This window comes from Petaurus breviceps, unplaced genomic scaffold (assembly GCF_028583685.1).
Source record: "Petaurus breviceps papuanus isolate PSGF00001 unplaced genomic scaffold, PetGlider_PUasm1.0 214, whole genome shotgun sequence".
Classification (NCBI taxonomy): Eukaryota; Metazoa; Chordata; class Mammalia; order Diprotodontia; family Petauridae; genus Petaurus; species Petaurus breviceps.
The window spans coordinates 10,424,548-10,446,064 of record NW_027185863.1 but is presented as its reverse complement, the minus strand read 5'-3'; the positions used below and the strand labels follow the sequence as shown (position 1 = coordinate 10,446,064).

Genomic DNA, 21,517 nt, shown 5'->3' with positions numbered 1-21,517 from the left:
GGGGAAGGCAGAGTGATTGGGGTTAAGTGACTTGCCCAAGGTCACACAGCTAGTATGTGTTAAGTGTCTGAGGTCATATTTGAACTCAGGTCCTCCTCACTCCAGGGCCACTGCACCACCTAGCCGCCCCTGTTATACATTTCCATAACACTTTTCAATGGACACGCTCCTTTGCATCCAGAGAATTAAGCCTGATGTCCACTTCTGAATATACTTCCAAATTTACAGAATTTCTGAGTTAGAAGAGCCCTGTGGCCATCTGATTCAGCCTGTACCTCAAGAAGAATCTCCCTAAAACTGAGGCCCTGGATGCTTAGGAATACTGAGGCCTAGAGTCAGAAAGACCTAAGTCCTGAGGTGGGGGCCAAATTAGATTAAAATTGGGAAATGTTTTACAAATAAATAAAAATTTTATAAACATATACATACATATATGTCACGTATATGTATGAATATGTGCATATACATACACACACATATAAAATTTGTGGTTTTCTAAGCCAACATGCCACAAAGAACATTTGTTTCTATTTGAGTCTGACATCACTACTCTATGTCACGATCATCAAAAAACCGTCCAAGCTTTTGGGAAAACCTCCATTGAAGGGGAAACAACCACCTATCGAAGCAGCCAATTCTACTTAATATGCTTTAAATTTGAAGGCAGGAAAATATTAATATCTGCTTTTAAAAATATACTAGTGCCCAATATACATCCCCCTTTCCCTCTCTCCAAATGCTCCTAAAGGCAACCTTAGGATCAACTGGTCAGTTTAATGGTACAGTCATTAAAGTATTTCAAAGCAAGGCTTAAAGTAGGTTCTGGGCAGGCAGTGAGGTTGGAATAGGGTGAGAATCCATCATATGCAGCCCTATTCCTTTTGATTCTAGGTGGTGGGGCAGGGTCAGAAAGAGGAAGAAGAAAGATTTGTTCTAGGGCAGTTTGTACTTAATCCTGGGATCAGAATTAAAACTTGCCAGAAGAAGCTCCATGAAGGGAGAAATCATTATGCCTTTTGTATAAAAGGCAAAAGTTTATGAAAAAAAATGTTTGTCTTGAATGGCTCTAGTCAAATATTGACCCAAACTCACTCTCGTTCTTAAGATATTTCATTCAAAAGAGAGGAACTGTATTCTTGCAATCTGGGTTTACAAACATGCTTAGCTCCCATGGGAAATCCTCTTAAACCTTCTTGATATCATCCAAGAAATGGGTTTAAAGTAAAAGAGTGGCTTGTTAACTGGCAAAAACAAACACAAAACAAAATCTTACAGTCAAATATTTTTATTACTATTAAATAATGTTTTTTCTTTCAAAAATACATTTTGCTGACCTTTTGTTTTTACAACACCAACATTTTCCCTTGTTACTCCTCCCCCACCCTCTGAGAGCCATCTGTTATTTAAAATAAAAAGTTTGGCAAAACCAATATATTGAAAAGTCTGACCTATGAAATGTTTTTCAAATAAGTTTCTTGATATTATTAAATCATGGAATAGGAAGGAAAAAAAATTTGTGAGACAAGCAACCCAGAGATAATGAAGACTCAGACTAGTGACAATTTGGAATGCATCAAAATACTGAATGCATCTAATTTAAGGATGGCTATAAATCTCAAACATCAACAACCATTTTTTAATACAAATTGCTTGTAATAGTTTTGCTGTATCTGTGAAAGTATTTTTAGTATTAAAAACAAATCCTAAAATTTTATTTTTACATGATTTAAAGAGGTCCATTAGGTTAGATACATTAGAATGGAAATTTGTTGGTTCTTACAAATGTATTGTATTCTTAGTTCCTCCTCACTCCTGTTATAAAAGACAGAGATACTGACATCTAGTGGTAAATATCTAAGCAATTAATATATAAACAGTAACCAAAAACATAAAGAATGCCAGAGCTAGGAGATATCTTTGAGAGGTCATCTAGTCCAACCCACACTAGAAGTATGAATCTCCTCTATGTGGTATTTTGAAAACAACTTGCAAAAACAAATACACACAATGATTTATTCAGATGTTTCTTAAGGTCTTAGCACAGGAAATCTGTACAAATGAGACAAATAAATACAAGCTTTTCCCTCTTTCCCCTCCCCCAAGTCACCACTTCAATAGCATGCATGATTTAAACTCATACAGTGGAAGAGTGAAAATAATGGGCATAATTCTTTCAATATTGTCCAGTGTCATTGAGATTCTGATAATTATTTTAAGGGAAATGCTATGATTGAAGAATATGTCTTTTAAGTATGGTTGTATAGAATTGTGTGAATTGCAAAGCAGAACAAGCCCAAAGAGTCTAGAACGCCTGGTCTGGAAGGCATCTTACTAGTCACCTCCTCAGACCCCTGATCTTGGGAACGAGAGGACAGGAGCTCAGAGGATTTAAGTGATTTGCCTTGGGTCATAAAGCTCTTAAGTGGCAAAGCCAGGACTATAACTATGGTGCTGGAAATCCTGCTCCAGTCAAGTGTTCTTTCCAGGTGGAAGCAAGCAACCTTCCATAGAAGAATTCTAATCTAAAACATTCCCAGTTCATACCTGAGCAAAATAAAGTTGTATGTTCATTTATACATCAGACTGACAAAAAAATTTTCAGGAACAATCTCATTTTTATAAGTCAGTTTGTATTTTGTGTGTAGTAGAGAGGCTAGCTAACTAAGGGAAACCCATGCTAAATCCTTTTTAAAAAGGATCACATTAGGGGCAGCCAGGTGGCACAGTGAGTAAGAGCACCGGCCCCAGAGCTGGGATGACCTGGGATTGAATCCGGGCTCTGATACTTAGCACCACACCCAGAAATAACTGGTTGTGTAAACTTCAGCAAGTTACTTAATCCCAATTGCTTAAAAAAATAATAATAAAGGATCACATTTTCAAAAATTCAATCCCTAGCATCTGTTTAAGTTCAAACTATAGCTGGCCAAACAAGGTGAGAACTGTGCTGGGAAGATCAAGTGGGGATGGGGATGTCAGAGCTGAGGCACAAATGTCACACAGGGATGTCACAAAATTACACACCAGCCCTTCACCAACAGGAGAGCAGCACAGACTCTCAGGCATTATTTCTGCTTTGGGGAAATACCTAAATCATCTTGGTGCCACCCTATAGTGGTGACTGGGACAAAGAGAAAAACAGAAATGATAACAGTGCAAAGATAAGTTTGCCCACCAAACTCAGAGGGAGTTCTCTCAGCTCTCCAGATGAGTATGCTCCATATTACCATGATATTTTAGTTTTCAAATATGTACAATTTATAAGTGACTACAGTCGAGATTCAAATTCTTCAGCTTACCTGATCTTTGAATTCAAAATTCATAACTAATAAAGAAGTGTTTTTAAATGGAAAAATACCATTTAAATGTAATGTAAAGAAAAAAATGTTTTGTGAATGAAACAGACTATAAGTACTTTTTTGGAAGTTCAAGAAATAAACAATGCTTTTCAAAAAATAAAGGATGCCCACTAATTTGTAAACAATCTAAAAAAATTTTTCCCTAAGTCACAGCCTGAAGTGTGGCCATCACTGTGCAAATTGAAATGGGGGTATTAAAACCATTAAATGATTTTTAGGTGAACATTAAGAAAATCAAAACAAAAAAATAGATCTGGCAAATTGATATAAAAAAATATAATCTAGTATACTGGCACCAAGTATAAAAGTGTCAGTAAGAGTTCATTACAAGATCATGATCATTAGGGTAAATATTTTTAACAATATTGACTTGTATAAAAATATAACCTACTACTTAAATTTCATATAGGGACTTAATTCATACGACAAATACTGCTTTTAAATATGTAAGTACTCTATAATCTCTAATTACAGTAGTAACTGCTGGTGTTTGTTCACCTTAGATCATGAGCTGAATGACATGCTGTGCAGTTTTAATGAAAATGGGCTCTAGTTAAATTCTCCTAAGTGTAAATCATGCAATTATCTCTCACCAAATGACAGAACCAATACAATAATCAATCCCCAATATATCCCAAAGCATCCTGGGTGATCTTCTGAGCAACTTCTTACAGCGTCCATGAATCAGCATCATTTTCTTGAAGGAGAGTAGAAGTGGTGATTACAGTTGGGTCAGTGGCATACCATGACTACTGAAATCAGTAACCATGGACAGAGTTATTGGCCAAAATGTCTTCATTACCTGATATAATTCAGATTGTAATTTCAGTCCAGTTTTATACTTAAGGTTAGAAAGTACTGCGCTTTCCTTTTGTGACAACTGGTCGCGCATATTCTACAAAATCGTCTATAAGAACAGGCCATGCTCCTAAAAGAAAAGCAAACAGCTGTTAAGGAATGCTTTCATATAAGAAGTTTTACTATGTTTAAATGTCAAGAATCGAAGGAATAGTGCAGTAATGAATCTTATGATTGACAGAATCAACCAGCTGAGAGAGACAGTATGGTATTGCTATTCTATAGAAAGGTAATCTTGATGGGAGCAAGACCCAGGTTCAAGTCCTGCCTCTGACACATGCTGACTGTATGACTTTGGAGAAGTCATTTAACCTTTCAGTGATCTAGGCAACTCTCCGAAACTAAGCTACAGAGAAGGTATTTGGTGGAGGGAGTTTCCTCATCCAGGAGTTCCATATATAAATAAAATCACAGTACCAAGCTCCCACCCCTTATATTTTTCTGAAAGACACTGGACACATGGAGAAGCACAAATGAAAACATAAATCCGAATATTGTAGCATAAAAATAGATTTGTTCTCACTGTTGCCAACAAGATAATCTAAATTCCTTAGTTTGTCAATCAAGGCCATCTTTACTAGGTCTCTAGCCTACTTTCCTAACTTCTTCTTCCCTCACATTCCCTATCCCAAACTGCACCTGGGCTGGAGATCTGCCATAAGGAGATAAGGAACTTATTCTGCCTCCATACCAAAAGACACATACATTTATGGTAGAATGCTTTCCTCACTTTCCTCCATTGATCAAAGTCCAATTCATCTAGATTGTGTCTAATCTCATAATCTATTTTTCCTAAATAAATACAAATTAGAATAAGGAATTTATTGCAGTTACTCTGCATATCACTTGATAAAAGTTTGCTGACATCCCATCTCTTCTGTGAAGTCTTTACAGACCACTCTGGTCCAAGGTAAATTCTACTAACCCCTCTGAGCTGCTAAAGCATTTTCTGCCTTTTTACTATCCATTTGCTGCAATATACTGTCTGACAGTTCTTTAGAGTATCTTTTTCTCCCTGAGGAGATTGCAAGTTCCTAGAGTCCGGTATATACTTATATATATATAATACCTTATATTTTATACATTTTCTGTAGTGCCTAGCTCATAGTAGGAGAACTCGAATTTTATTTGCCTGATTTACAAGAGGAACTATTTACAATAGGAACTATGCCTTATATTTTGTGTATTTTCTATATAGTGCCTAGCTCATAATAGGAGAACTTGAATTTTGTTTTCCAAATGCACAAATTTACTGATTTACAATACTATTAGGTGAATCAGAAAACAAGATCTCAAATATAAGGGGAGTATGAGAAAATCTTAAAATGTTTTATTACAGTAGAGTAGAATAAACATCCTAAGAATGAAACATTATGTTAAAATATTTTTGTCACTATTTCAGACATTTAAATTTATGCAAATGGGGAGGGGTGGTTTACAAAGCTTTAAAGTTGAAGAAAAAAGTTGATTTCACAGTAGATTTATAAAATGTTAGAAGTACATCTCTGAAATCTAAATTTCTTCTTACCTTCTTCATCATAGTTAGACATATCATCTGCAATCATATTTCCAAAATCTAGTAGAAGATTCCAAGTGTCCTTTGGGATTGACCTTTTGTGATGTTCCTAATATATAAAAATAAATAGTTATTACATTTAAGATGAATTATATAGTTATCCCTATAAAGATAGTATGATAAATTGTGTCATAATCATTTGCTACAGAAAAAAGTTTTAATATAATTTCTAGAACTCGATAGTAGAATGTATTTGATTTAAAAATTTTAATTAAAAAGGTGAAATTTGCAGTGATCTAATCTTTTGTTCAAGTATGGATACTATTACCCACCTGCCAAATCAGAAGGGGATGATTTTTACTTCATCCTCTTGAGGTTCACATCAAATCTAATCTAAGCCCTTAGAAAAAGGATGGCTGACTTATGTTCTGCCATTTTATATGGTTATTCTAAAAGGTCTTAATATAACAATAACTGTAGACTTTATTTTCTGAAAGGCAGCTAGGTAAAGTGATTTATACAGAGGATTCAGTTTAACTTATAAGATTAAGAATTTTATAGCCATTTTCCAGATTTTTGTTTAAAAGACTAGCCCTATAGAGACTTGTTATCTATTCTGGAGACTATGCTTGCAAATTTAGATGAATTCTATCAGGTGAAATAGTGTCTTGGGTTTACTGCTGCATGGTTGGCATGGCTTTTCTAGATGGGCAAAATAAAGCGCATGATCCAGGAAATACATTATGTATCTCTTATTATAAAATACATTATGTATTTCTTACATAAGAAATCAACAGAATTGCAGCTTAAATTACAAGTGAATCTCCAATTACTAACTTTTGCATTTATTTTGTAAGGAAAGATTTTAAAAAAGAGATCAATAAACACAAAAAATCCATGGGCCAATTAAGTACCTTCTATACAAATTCTGACTGTTACCTATAATGGCTTAATCTAACACTGGCTTTTTTTTTTCTGTATTAAGAAAGTAAATCAATTTTCTATTATTTATCTCATTTTCAAAGAGATAAAATTTGTGTCAGAAGCCTGTGGTAAACTGTAAAAACCCCTAAGATCTGCCTGCTTCAGTGAAACATTTATTAAACACCTACTGTATGCAGGCTATATGTTTCTTGCACAATCTCTGCTTCCAATTCACTCCCAACCCTCCCCTTCTCAGGAGCTTTCTTGTGAGCTATTCCTTTTCCAAGGCCCTTTTGGGGGCCACCTCTCTCAGGAGCCCTTCCTGATCTCTCCCTCCTTCCAGATTTTTAGGTGACTCTGGATATCCTCTTGGTCCTTGTGACATCTTACTTTGTATTAGTTGTTACTGTCCTCTCCAAGACACCATGACATTCTTAAAGGTAGAGCCCCTTCCTTTATACCTGTATCCTCACCACTGAGTATACTTCCTTGCACACATAAAGTACTTAATGATTGCAGAATGGAACCAAGGCTAGCATTGAGTTTTTACAACTTGCACAGGCTTTTGGAACAAACTCTATCTCTTTTCAAAGAGGACAATCCTTTTGTCTCCGCTGATTATTACATTTGAACAAAACAACTTAAAAATAGAAATATACACTTGTTTCCTTACAAAGAAAGAGTAAAGAAAGAGCTGCTATTATTAATTTTTGGTGAGAGAATTCTGTGAAAGTATTAATTTTTACAAACTGTCTCTTTCAAAAGAAGACAAATCCTTTTATCTTCTCTGACTATTACATTTCAACAAAACAACTTAAAAATAGAAATATACACTGTTTTCCTTACAAAGAAAGAGTAAAGAGAGTTGCTATATAGCACTTGAAGGTTTGCAAAGCACTTTACAAATATTCTCATCTTTATCTTCATAAGAGCCCTTCAAGGCAAGTGCTATTTTTATCATCCCAATTCTTCAGATGAAGAAACTCAGACAAACAGGTTAAGTGACTTGCCAATGGTGACACAACTAGTTAAGTGTCTGAGGCAGAATTTGGTCTCAGGTTTTCCTGATTCCAGTATTCTATCCACTGTGTCACCTGGCAAATTAGAATAAAAGCTTCAACATATAAGAACTAAGAAAAAGTATAACCAAAAAAAGATTTTACTAAAAAAAATCTAAATACTAAAGAGTATGTGAGGCAGGGTGGAGCCAAGGGGGTGGCATAGAAGCAGGAAAACTCCCTTTGCTCCCCCCATAAGTGCCTCGAATCCCTATAAAATATGACTCTAAACAAACTTTAGAACTACAGAACCTACAAAGTGACAGAGAGAAACAAACCTCCTGCTGAAGGCAGGCCAGCAGGAAGGGTCCATTGTGGCATGCTGGGAGCAGAGCCCAGCCCCACCGGAGCCTGCAGTTTTAGCCGCAGGGCAGCCCAACCAGCCACAGCTAGAGCAGACTTTGGGAGAGGGGATCACCAGCAGCTGTGGCAGTTTCCAGAATTATCAACCCATAAATGCCAAAGGCAAAGTAAAAGGTCAGGGTGGACTTTGGGAACAGGGGGAATGAGAGTGCAGTCTGGCCTCTGCCCCCAGAGGGAGAAGCAGCTGAGGGCAGCGGCAGTACAGTCACCACTGTGTGGCAGCTTCTGAGCTCCTGGCTTCCAGACTGTAGAGGGACCAAGCGACCATTCTGAGGGGTATTTGCTCTTGCTTTAACCTGCTTGGATCTGGATCGCCGTCTTGGAGGGAGGTCCTGGGGTGTGTGACCAGCTTGCTAGAGCCTGTGGAGGCTCCTGAGAGGGCACCAAACTAATAGCTCCAGCAGCTGAGAAAACCCCGGCAATTTGGGACAAAGCTCCCCTCTCTGGAAGCAGAGTTCTACTATGGCAAAAAGCTCAAAAGTCAAGTAATTGAGTGCAACATGAGCAAACAAAGGAAGCACAGCGATCCAACTTTAGATTCCTTTTTTGGGGACAAAAAGGATCAAAGCATGGAATGGCAGGAAGGCAATGAAGTCAGAACTCCTGCACCAAAAGCTTCCAAGAAAAATATGAACTGGTTATAGGCCATAGAGGAGCTTAAGAAGGATTCTGAAAACCAAGTAAGAGGAGGAAAAATTAGGAAGAGAAATGAGAATGATGCAAGAAAATCATGAAAAGAGTCAACAACCTGACTGAAGAAAATAACACCTTAAAAAATACACCAGGGGAGGCTAGGTGGCACCAGCACTGGAGTCAGGAGGGCCTGAGTTCAAATCCGGCATCAGACACTTAACACAAAAACTAGCCGTGTGATCTTGGGCAAGTCACTTAACCCCAAATGCCCTCCAAAAAGCAAAAAACAAAATGCACTAACTCAAATGGCAAAAGAGGCTCAAAAAGCCAATGAGGAGAAGAATGCCTTAAAAAACCAAATTTGCCAGATGGAAAAAGAGTCTCAAAAGCTCACTGAGGAGAATAATTCCTTCAGAATTAGATTGGAGCAAATGGAAGCTAATGACTTTATGAGAAATCAAGATACTATTAAACAGATCCAAACAAATGAAAAAATAGAAGGCAATGTGAAATATCTCATGGGAAAAACCACAGACCAGGAAAATAGATCCAGGAGAGATAATTAAAAATTATTGGACTACCTGAAAGCCATGATCAAAAAAAGAACCTAGAAATCATCCTTCAAGAAATTCTCAAGGAACATTGCCCTGATGTTTTAAAACCAGAGGGCAAAAGAGAGGTTGAAAGAATCCACTGAACACCTCCTGAAAAAGATCCCCAAAAGAAAACTCCTAGGAATATTATAGCCAGGTTCCAGAGTTCCCAGATCAAGGAGAAAATATTGCAAGCAACCAGGAAGAAATAATTTGAATATCGTGGAAACACAATCAGGATAACACACTATCTGGCAGCTTCTACACGGAGGGATTGAAGGGCTTGGAATATGATATTCCGGAGGTCAAAGAAGCTGGGATTAAAACCAAGAGTCACCTACCCAGCAAAAGTGAGTATCATGTTTCAGGGGAAAATATGGTCATTCAATGAAATAGAGGACTTTCAAGTATTCTTGATGAAAAAACCTGAGTTGGATAGAAAATTTGACATTCATATACAAGAAGCAAGAGAAGCATGAGAAGGTAAACAGGGAAAAGAAATCATAAGGAACTTATCAAAGTTGAACTATTTACATTCCTACATGGAAAAATGATAATTTAAATTTATGAAACTTTTCTCTGTTATGAGGATAGTTGAAGGGAATATAAATGTATATATATGTATATATGTGTGTATGTATATGTATACATACATATATGTCTATATAGGAGGGTATATGGGCATATGAATACATATGTGAGTGTGTGTATATATGTATACAAGTATACATAGACAGAGGGCACAGGACCAATTTAATAGTAAGGGATGATACTTAAAAGGTGAAATCGAGAGGTGAGAGAGAAATATAATGAGAGGAGATGGAGAGAGACAGAATGAGATAAACTATCTCACATAGAAAAGGTAAGGGAAAAATGGTTACAATGAAGGGGAAGAACAGGAAGGCAAAAGGGAATGGGTCAACCTTATTCTCATTGAATTTGGCTTAGGGAGAGAATGACATACACACTAAACTGGGTATCTAGCCCTATAGGAGAGTAGGGGGGAAGGGGATGAGAGGGGGGATGATGGAGGGGAGGACAGATTGGGTGAGAGGGTAGTTAGAAGCACTAACTTTTGAAAAGGGACAGGGTCAGGGTGGGTAGGTGGCGCAGTGAATACAGCACCAGCCCTGGAGTCAGGAGGACATGAGTTCAAATCCGGCCTCAGACACTAGACACACTTACTAGCTGTGTGACTTTGGGCAAGTCACTTAACCCCAATTGCCTTCCAAAAAGGAAAAAAAGAAAAAAAAAGAAAACGGACAGGGTCAAAGTAGAGAGTACAACAAGTGGGGAGCAGGATAGGATGGAGGGAAATATAGTCAGTCTTTCACAGTATTTCCACTATGGAAATGTTTTGCGTAACTACACATGTACAACCTATATTGAATTGCTTATATTCCCAGTAAGGGTGGGTGACAAGGGAGGAAGGAAAAGAATGTGGAATTCAAATGTTTCTAAAATCAAATGTTTAAAATATATATTATTATTATTGTTATATGCAACTGGGAATTAAGACATACAGGCATTGGGGTATGGAGATCCATCTCACCCTACCAGAAAGTTGGAGGGGCAACGAGGGAGAATATGGGAGAGAGCAGATTGGGGGAGGGGGTATACAGTGGGATTGCTGTTTTGGGGTGGTAGGTAGGGGAAAGATGGGGAGAAAATGTGTAACTCAAAATCTTGAGGAAATGAATGATGTAAATTAAAAATAAACATAAAGCTTAATTTTTTTAAAAAAGTATGTGAGAAAATCAAGAGTATACTGTGACATTCTTAAAGGTACAGCCCACTGTCAAATACCTTCAGAAGGTACTTAAATCCTATTAACTGAAGGGTCAGATTAAGAAGAAGGCTCTACCAGACCAACTTTGGATCAGAACAACTCCTTATCTGCCCTATGTCCTCCTCCTCTTAAACTGCCCCAAGGCTGGTAAGGTATATGATTTTTTCCCCTAAACAATGGATTCTCCAATATGCAGTGGAACATTCTGGTATTCCTAGTGCCTCTCTCTGAATAAGCAAAAAGGCTAGATAACTGCTTTTAGAAGAAAGCACCATGCTTATAATCTACAAATTTGACTTCAGTATTGGGCTTTTGCAGTGATGGTTGGGGCAGGGGGAGGGAAAACTTACCAATAAAAACTTATTCCAAAGATCTAAAAATTTAAACCTTCCAGATAAGACTAAATTCCAGTAAGCAACAGCCATTTCTAAATCTGCAAAAGACAAAAAATACCAGTTAATACTAACTTCCTGAATTCAAAATTCATTGTGCAGTACTAAAATTACCTTATTACAACAACCATAATAAGTTGTGTTTTTTTTTAAATAAACATTTCACATTTATCTGGCTTAGAAATATATGGAGCTTGCCTGTAAGTGACTGAAAATTGTGTATAATTAATTTCTGCAAAACTAGTATTTTAATGTCAGGAAACTCTTTTGAAAGGATGTGAATTCTTTTACAAACTGTATAATCACACCCAAAACCAAAATGTTTGAAAGTCTCATTTTCACATAGCAAAATTTTCTTTGTGCTGAGTATACTTACATGGATATTTGACAATATTCATATGCACACAATTTATAAAAGTCAGTGTTTTTTCTAAAGTAAACATCGAATAATTTCAGTAAAGAATTCACATGCTTTTTTCTAGACAATCCCACCATGATATACTAAGAACCCAGTTCAGCACAAAGTAATGAATGTTGTCATAATAAATGACACAAGGTAGAAAGGAGATTCTATTACACATCATAAAGGGAAAAAGCATAAGGGGCTGTGAAATGAATATTCCTCTTTGTTAAGAGGAATATTCTAAAAACAGTGGAATATTTAAAGACTGACGCTAAATTTTCCCTTAGACAGAAATATACAATTATTTCATAACTTATAAGCTATAAGATTGATTTTTTTTCCATTTGAGACTAGGTTTTCCTATCTGACTCAGGGCAGAAGTGCAACAGTGACTCAAAAGGCCTGATCCTATTGTGGATTGGCATGGAAGTCTGACCTGTTCCACTTCTGACCTAGTATGGTTCACCCCTTATTATGCAGCCTGGTGGCCCCTCATTCCAAAGAGCTCATTATATCGGTGCCAGACTTAGAGCAGACACTTGATCAGCACTAGCCCTAATGCAATTCATAATTCCTGGATACTCGAGCCATTCAGTGGTGTCAGCCTCCCCAGCAGCAGGGATTATAGGTCTGATCTACCACACTTGGCTGTTAGATCTTAAGAAAATATATCTTTACATGGGAGATAAATGCTGAATTTTTTTTGACTGCCTTAGATTATTCCCAGATCATAGTATTCAAAGTTTACCTCAACTAGCTTATCTTTTTTTTTCTCATGGTGTGATTGAAAAAGTAGATAAGGAGAAAGGAAACTTTTTATCTTTGTTTCACTAACAATCCTTAACCATGTTGAGCAGGGCTCACCACTTGAGAAATAAAAACTTTTGTTAAAGGGATTCTCCTAGTTGTAGATCTACAAGTACATATAAGGAAAACAATAAAATAAAATACAGAAGAATAAAGGCAGGCTTAAATTAGCACAGAATATCTCACCACGAGGCAATAAACTGCAATAATTTTCAAAGGATTCTCAGTCTCACTATAGAAGTATTATTAATATTGATTAATTAATAAAACTGACATTTAATGAACACTATTAAAGACTTCCAGCATCAGTCCTTATAAAGAGCTGTTGAACTAAAAAACTATGATTGGCTACAACCTTCAAATTTTGATGTTTCAACTCTCTAGCCACTAAAAGGAAGTAGGGTCCATAATATTATCCCTTGATCTTACATTCCCAGGCCTTGGAGCTTTCATCTGGAAGAGATAATTAAAATCAATGTTATAACCAACTGAGAAGGACAGAACTGCTCTCTCAACCTTACCTATAGGACCCGCAGTACAATGCTAAGTAGATGCTTATTCTTGTCCTGCTCCTAAGTCTATATTGCTTAGCACTTGGGAAGAGCATTAATTGAAATCTACATTCAACTCTCCCAGCTGGAATGATCATAATGACATAAAGCACACATACAGAGAAATGGAGGTTTACCTAGGGGGAAAAAGAAAAAATAAAGTTTCATGAAAAATTATACTTACTTTGTATAATTTGGGGTCATTTTAACCCTTGACTGGATTAAAGACCCTTGGAAGGAACTTAGCTTTTATGTTTGTATTACCAGTCATTTGTAAAAGCAAATTTATCTTTAGTATTCATTTATATAAAAAAACCAAGAATAGATAACGGTAGATTTACGTGAAATCCATTATTATGTTTGTAGGATAGGCAGCTTGCATGGTGCAATAAATAAGACAAAGTTGTCTTAAAGCAAAATGAAGGCAGATGAGATAGGAAAGTGAAAAGGAACAATAAACCGTATCATTATTCAGTAAACCATGGAATTCATAAGATAAAACTTATGTTTGGAGTAGCTATATCTAAAGATCCCAGAAAACCTTAAACCAACAGAAGACAGGAAGAGATCCTTTAAGATATTCTGCTGGTCTATTAGCTTTATGTTATTTATGTTATATTTCAAGCAAAGAGAAGATAAAGTGCTCATCTTAAAATTATCTTAGCATAGCAACAATAGCAGTTGTTATGATCAAGATTCCATCATATACCCTGCCCCCAGTTTTCTTAAAATTTCAGGCTAAGCTTCTACAAAATTAAACAAATAGGAACTAAACTTGTTTAAATCATTTTATTCAGTTCACACACAATCATGTACAGGCTAAAAAATACAAAATATTGCACCACAGGTAAACTTAAGAAAATAAGGAAGCAGTTGATAAATGTACAAAATATTAGAGTGCTCACTTTTTCTATTGTTGTCCACACTTTTTTCATATTTTTAGAAAGAGATATCAGGTCCTTTTAACATCAATTATGATAGTGAAGTTTCTTTGAATTTTTTTGTGTGTCATGGATTCCTGGCAGTCTAGTGAAGCCCAGAGATCTCTTTCTCAAAAATAAAACTTTTAAGTGCACTAAAAAATACACAGAATTACAAAGGAAAATAATAATATTGAAATATAGTTACAAAAAACGTGAAATAAGTTCACAGACCCTAGGTTAAAACTTTTACATCATAGTATTTTTACATCCATGACTGTATTCCTCTATTTAAATTTTTCAAAAGATGGTATTCTAAATAATGTTCCTGGGCAGTTTTACATATCATAAGCCCTCATCTGTTTTTTGGGTATGTTGGGGTTTTTTTTGCAATCATGTAATAATCACTCTTCTAATGTTTTAGGAAAATTTCTATATGGACATGCTGGTGAAAGCATGGAAAATAATTAAAAAAAAAGAAACTAGATTCAAATTCTAGTTCTGTTACTTCTGAGTTGTATGACCTCAGGCAAGTCAGGTCACTTCCTTCAGTCTCAGTTTCCTCATTTATACAATAAGGAAATTGGACTCAATGATCTCTAAGGTCATGGTCAGGTTTAAGTCTATGATCCTGGGTATTGTTTAAAAAAAAAAACACTTTAAAAATATCAAAGGACGATTATTTTAAAAGGATATTGCATTTTACTAATTATCTTCCTTTTTATTCTTCATTCAAATAACAAAATTAACAACTGTTTTATCTTGGTGTCCCCAACAATTAGTTCAGTGCCATGCATACAGTAAGTAAATACTTAACGTTTGTTGAATTGAACTGAATCCTCTTTAGCAAGGTATTAATTCACTGTTTAAAACATTCTGGGTTTTTCTTTAATAAAGAAAATAAGTATCTTAGGCTTTCTGACTGAAAGAATTTTTTTTTTTTAAATCAAACATATTTGAGGAATGCATTTGAACATACTGAATGTATCTTCAAATGTATTCGAGTAAATTTAATTCTTTTATTAACTGCCAGAAAATGTGTCAACTCTTCTTTTTGAAAAATGCCTTCTTTGAAGCAGATCTTAACATTTCCTTCTCCTTTCCACCTAAGTCAAAATGTGATAGACAACTGAGAGCTGACTGCATAAAATCCTTATGTGTTACTGAGAAGAGAAACAACTCTGATCAGCTGTGATCTAACTAACAGCCATAAGTACTTTCTGCCCAATAAGACAGAATGAATGGAAGCCTTCTAGTAGGCTGCAAACAGGATTTTGAAGGCTAGAATATAGTAATAAAAAGGATGATTTGTGACAACCAAATGATAAAGAATTTAATTACAGGATAAAAGAAAGGATTCCAAAGTCATTTTCATAGTCTATAAACTATTTTCTTACCTAGAATTGAAGTATAACTAGCAGAAATTTTAGCATTAATAACTGATTTCAATGTTAAGGCTCCAAATGACTTTTCCATCTAACCACCTTCACTAAGAAAATCATTAACTCTCACAGGACTGGAATGGAATATTCAGGCCTTTGCAAATATTGTCAAGAAATAGATACTAACCAAATTTATTTTACTCCTCTATTTCAAGTAATGTTAGGCACCGAATCAATGAAAGCTGACTGTGTCACAAAAATTACTTGAGAGAAATAAAACATTTATGTTAGAACTCTAAGGCACGTAAATGAGCTTTTTAATAAAGAAGGCTATTTCTAAATCAAACTTTACTTTGTGGTCATTTTGCAATTAAATGATGTTCCACATGAAACTACAGTAAATGAATGATTTTAAAAATCATTTTATTATATTATATATTTTATTTTAAATGAAATCTTCAATACACTAGGTTTTTCTTTTGAATTTATATAATTTGTGTGTGTGCTAGCACTACAAAATAGTTTGTTTAAAGGGCACTTGCAAAATGAAGATTTAATACGATATCCTTTAACTTAAAAACATCCCAATTTCACTTATTCATCATCATACTTGTCAACTTACAAATAATTTTTAAAACAGAAATTTCTTAAGAATGTTCACGAAGAAGAAAAGACAAAATTTTGTAAATTAAAATAAGGTATGCTATCAATATCTCAGTATCCTAGGCATCGTTTACTTTTAAACATTTATCTGTATGAAATCCAGAAACTTGCTAAACATGGAACATATAAAATCAAACTAGCAAAATCATAGTGAAATACTACTAGAAATCTGACAAAACAACAAAAATAAATAAGTTCAAGGGTCAAATATACATAACTCTGCATCTTGGTGCAGTTATTATTGGAAAAACTGCATAAAAATGTTTCCTCCCCCCAATATTATTGTTCTTCTTTCCACCTAATTCACAAGGACTGATATCAACCAACTTTACACTCTATGTACCTCTCTCTAATTTTCCCTTCTCCATTCTCTTCCATTTTCCTTCTCCCATTCTTCCTTCTTTAACTTTATAAACCTTAGGCTTACTAAGGACATACAAGAAACTGTAGACCCACTAATTTTGTATTTCCTTTTCCCAAAACCAAGTGGGAAGCAAAACAGACAAAAAGTCTATATTATAATCCACATCTGACCTATCTGTGTAGCCCGCAAATTCTAAGCTCTAAAGCAGAGTCTATCTTTGGGATAAATTTTTATTATGAGAGTCCAGTTATAGTGCTTGGTATACAATAAAATTACTGACAATGCCGGAAGTTCATAAAATAGCTTCATTAGTTACTTTAGTTACTCACCAGGATTACCCAAATTTTTTCCACATCCCTCCTAGCACCTAGCATCAGTGTTGTGCATACACTTACACTTAAATATTGCTAAATGAAGCACTGAATTATGAATAGTTCACATCATTCTTAAAATTCTAAAAGTTTACCAGAATATGAAACTGATAGTTTTACTAGAGTTCTGAGTTATTAAGTGAATACAACTTATACCATCCAAGGGGCTCAGATAAAATATACTATGGCAATTCCCCTCCAGAAGTCACTTTTGGGTCTATGCCACTTAAGGTCCCTTTCAGCTCTAAACCTATGCTTGCTGTTATTGGTAAGAAGAGCCCAGCTGAACAAAGGAATGAAAAAGGCCCCATTTTGTGCCCCACAATTGACGGTGGCAGCTACCTTAGCTCAATTTTCTGAGGGCAGCCCTAAGTAGAATTAGCAGGTAGCAGGAAAGGTTGAGACTTAAACTTCAATTAAGGGCATATTTTTGGAATATGCCTGATAAGTTTCCATTGAAGTCCTATTCTGCTGCCTCATCACAGTGTGGTAATAACATTGAGTTCTAAAGGATTATGCCAATGGATCGAAAGCTCTGAAGATTCTACCCAAGAAAGACAAAACAGATCTCATAACAAACTGTGCATGTCACCAGCAAATCACCAAAAGACTGACTACCAGATGAGGATTTTCTTCCCCATGGATATAAAATACAGGATCATAGATGAAGGTCTAGAAAGACCCTCAGAAGTTATAAAGTTCAATCTCTTTACTTTGCAGAGAAGGAGACAGACGATATACTACGTTATGTGAGCTATACTGGCTGAGGAAGTACCTTCAATGAAACAAAGTATCTTTGTAGAGTTATAGTACAGCTGAGGAGAGGCAGAGAGGCAGTGTAAGCAACAGTGGTCAACAGTGGCCTATGGGAACCAGGGTTCTAATGTCCAGTTTAGTACTAACTAGTTATACTGCCAAATTACAACCTCTCTGGGCCTGTTCTCTCAGCTATAAAAATGAGGGCTATCCTGTTGGAGCTGTTCTCTATTCTGTTACTATACATTTGTTTGAGTTTTTAAATGATTTAATCGTAACTCTGAACTGAACTACTGTCTAGAAGGAAGAAGTGAGGGAAGGATATGAGACACAAGCCATAACTTAAGATAGGACAGTGATCACAGTCAGTAACTGAAAGCAGGGTTGCAGTGTAGTATATACTGACCCAAAGGAGACTGTCCAGTAAAAGCTATCCTATGGAAAGGCTATTTAGTAGTAGAGGATCAGAGCCCAAGCAGGAAGAGATCTTGTACTGAAAAGGAGTTTGGGAGAAGCCAGGCTCAGGCAGAGGAAGACAAAAATAAATTCTTATAGTTAAGGGCTACAAGGTCCAGTATAAGTCAAAATCATGAAATGGAAGAGTCAATTTCACACAGATGATTGCCCAAAGGCTATCATCTGCTACAATCTTTGCCAAGACAGAAAGGATGAATGTAAGGTGAGGAGGGAGTGTGAGAGGAATAGAAGGGAAAAGAAGAACTAGAGTTTCCAGGATAGAGCATAAAAATCTACAGAGAAGGATGAGGCAGAAGGTCTAAAGCCCAGAAGTTGCTAACTTTGGAGGCCACGTAGGGAAGAATCTCTCTTATCTAAAGATGCCAGTGAATAGACCAAGGCCATGGCCGGCAAGTCTTGGTAAGTAACTGTCAAGTGAGGTATAGTAAACCAGGAAGGTCATAAGACATGGAAATATGGGGGAATAAGAGGCAGTAGACAAAAGGAAGAAAGAGGGTAGAAAAGTATCTGACAGGTACACTTGCTCCCCAAGACCTAGAAATAAAAGTTTAGAAAGCAGATTTCAACATACTAAGTTACCAGAACAGCCCTGCCAAGCAAATCTACCATCCAGTGACTTAGAAATAAGATTTTTTTTTTTTTTGGCAAAAAAGGGTCAATCAGGAAGAAAAGGGAGCAAGGAATATTACAAGTTTAAAAAGACTAAGGCCAACACTCAAACTGGGGGCTGCAGTTGAAAAGGCATGATTTGGGGAGGGGGGGAGAAAGAGGAAAATGAAAATAAAACACTCCATATGTCTTTCCTTTTCTTTCAACTATCAGGAAGGATGGTTCTAACAGAAGTAGTTTTATATTCTCATGAAGGAATAAATAAATGAAGACATAGTTGCTTAATCTGCTATAGAAAAATGAAGAACCCAAACTGGAGAAACAGCCCACTCCTAAGGTGAACAACTGTCAAGCTTCAGGGAAGCATCATCTATGGAAGAGGTGTCAGATGCCAGTAACTCTAGAGTGACCTGAACCAGATTAAAGTGTCTAGAACCAATGAAAATACAATACAATATAACCTTAATTTGTGGTTTTCTAAGTCAGTGTAACACCATTGATCTATGGCACTGAGAATTGTTCATAGGTATAGATTTGGAACTGGCAGTTACATTAAAAAATGAGTTAATATACCAACTTTTTAAAGATGAGTTAACTGAAGACACAGGGAACCTGCAAGTTGCAGAGATAGTAAATGGTGGAACCAGAATTTGCACCTAGGTTCTCTGATTTGGGAATCAATCCAGCACTCTTTCTACTGCACAAATATAATCACAGGCCCATATTTTTCATAGAAGCAACTAATCTACAGGGAGTAGCTTAAAAATACAAATGCATATTATCATATCAGGCTGAAATGTCTTCATTTTCTGGTATATGCTTATATATACACACACATATATACACATGTGTGTGTATATATATATTCATGTGTATGTGTGCATATATATACATATATATATGTTTTTCCCTTTTAAAGACATCTCATTTTAGGGGTACAGCTTAAAATTTGGGGTAGATCAATAGAGTACTTAACAATTTAATAGGGAAATACAATATAACATTATATGCTATATCTGGGTCAAGTATATTAAAGGACTTCTGGGACAAGTACACACAAAAAAAGTGAGTATCATAGTGTCAAAAAGGAACATTAAAGGGAGAAAAGGGAAGACAGGGAAAGAGGAGAGCAGTACTAAGGTTCCTGAAGGAAGAACTGGATGACAGTTGTAAGGTAGGGACAGAGCAACCAGGATACTGGAGTACGTTAGTTTAATGCTTCTGTTCTTCCATATGGATATGTGTTATTATAAGAAATATTTTAAAACAAATACATTATTCAATATTTCAAAGCATTTCCATAGGAATGAAAAACCATTATGAGCTAAATTATTCCTCCTGTACAGACATTACAAGGACTCAATCCAGCAAGTGTCCACTGGTCAGTTTCTGCAGTCCTCTTCTTTAGGGCCACCTTTACTGTCTCCTCTAGCATTTTCTGGAATATGCACGTAGTGTAGCCTTTTCATCTCTCTCTGGGTGACATGCTGATGTTTCTTATATATATTATCTGGCTGTTAGGCTATAGAGGCACCTGCAGATATATCCATGGTCAGGACGGCTAGTATTCAAATCCTGTCTTCACCTACATTGTAATTTAGCTGAGGTAGATACAAAAGGGGGAAGGGAAACCCAGTTGGACTCCAGTTTTTTCTTCTTATTTCCAAAGAACAGCAGTATTTCCAGTACTGACAGTGAGTTGTTAATCCCTTTTGTTTCTGTAGATTCTTGTTAAAATAATCAAGTCATCCTTTGAAGTCAAGTAAAAAAATTATAATTTTCTTCATTAAGAAAACATGCCATAATCTTCTTTCTCCTTGGAGGTCCCATGAATTTGTTTATGTGACCTCAGCTGGCTTTCAATAATTCTAATGAAGAAGAATACCGTGCTGTTAAAATTTTAACAAATATGAAATCTGTAAGAACCCTTGCTTTTAGAGCTAGCTGCTGTACTTTAACATAATTCACATGACTCTCGGCTTTGCTCACCCGCTTTCCCTGGTTAGGGAAAAAGACATCCATACTTTCCCAATTGTTCTCCCACAGGAGTTAACGATACTTCCAGCTTTTCATGTTTTAAGTGGATCGACTCAAGTGGTTTCCTTTAAAGGACCCTCTTGCTGAGGCCTGGCTGTGCTCCTGAGGTGTCAGGCAACGAGATCTGCAAGGCAGTGGCATGCAGGGTAAAAAAAGCTCTTTGGGATGTGACGGAGCAGCCTAAAGGAAATGGGAACGCTGACAACAGATTCACTACAGTTCAAGAACATGAACAATTAAAAACCAAAAGAGCAATTCCAAAATATATGGGTGAGAAACAAGAAGGAAAAAAGGAAGAAAACTGAAAATCACCTTTGGAGGAGTTAGGCAACAGGCATTTCTATACTTCTTTCATTGTGAGGCATTAAAAACACCCTTACATTCCCCCCCTCCCCAAAACCACACCATTACACATTTGTAACTCTACTTGACTTCAATGCAAAAGTATAACACATGTAGTATTTAACATGAAAATTGTAGGTAGGGGAGACAGACAGTCTAGGCTCTTCATTTTTCAACCCCCTGTCTTATTTCCTCAAGTTTTATCAACACTTTATAAGTTTAGATATTTATGAATTCAAAACACTTTTTTCTAATGTTTCTTATTATACTCTAACAAACCATAAGATGCTCTCAAGATTGTAGGTAAGACCTTACTAAGAGAAACAAAAAAAAGTCACTGTGATTTTAGC

The 21,517-nt window shown here is 36.0% G+C and overlaps 1 protein-coding gene across 6 annotated transcripts in view; it reads right to left on the bottom strand.

Annotated features, from left to right (window-relative positions):
• Positions 1 to 1,269: 1,269 nt before the first annotated feature.
• Positions 1,270 to 21,517, bottom strand: part of DCUN1D2 (defective in cullin neddylation 1 domain containing 2) — a 29,716-nt gene continuing 9,468 nt past the window's right edge. For all 6 annotated transcript variants that reach the window (XM_069094079.1, XM_069094074.1, XM_069094078.1 and 3 more), the window contains exons 5-7: positions 11,444 to 11,526; positions 5,746 to 5,842; positions 1,270 to 4,287 (exon numbers count right to left, since the gene is read on the bottom strand). In XM_069094079.1, the coding sequence (XP_068950180.1) occupies positions 4,208 to 4,287; positions 5,746 to 5,842; positions 11,444 to 11,526 (260 nt within the window). In that variant the 3' untranslated portion in view covers positions 1,270 to 4,207. The remainder of the gene's footprint in view (positions 4,288 to 5,745; positions 5,843 to 11,443; positions 11,527 to 21,517) is intronic.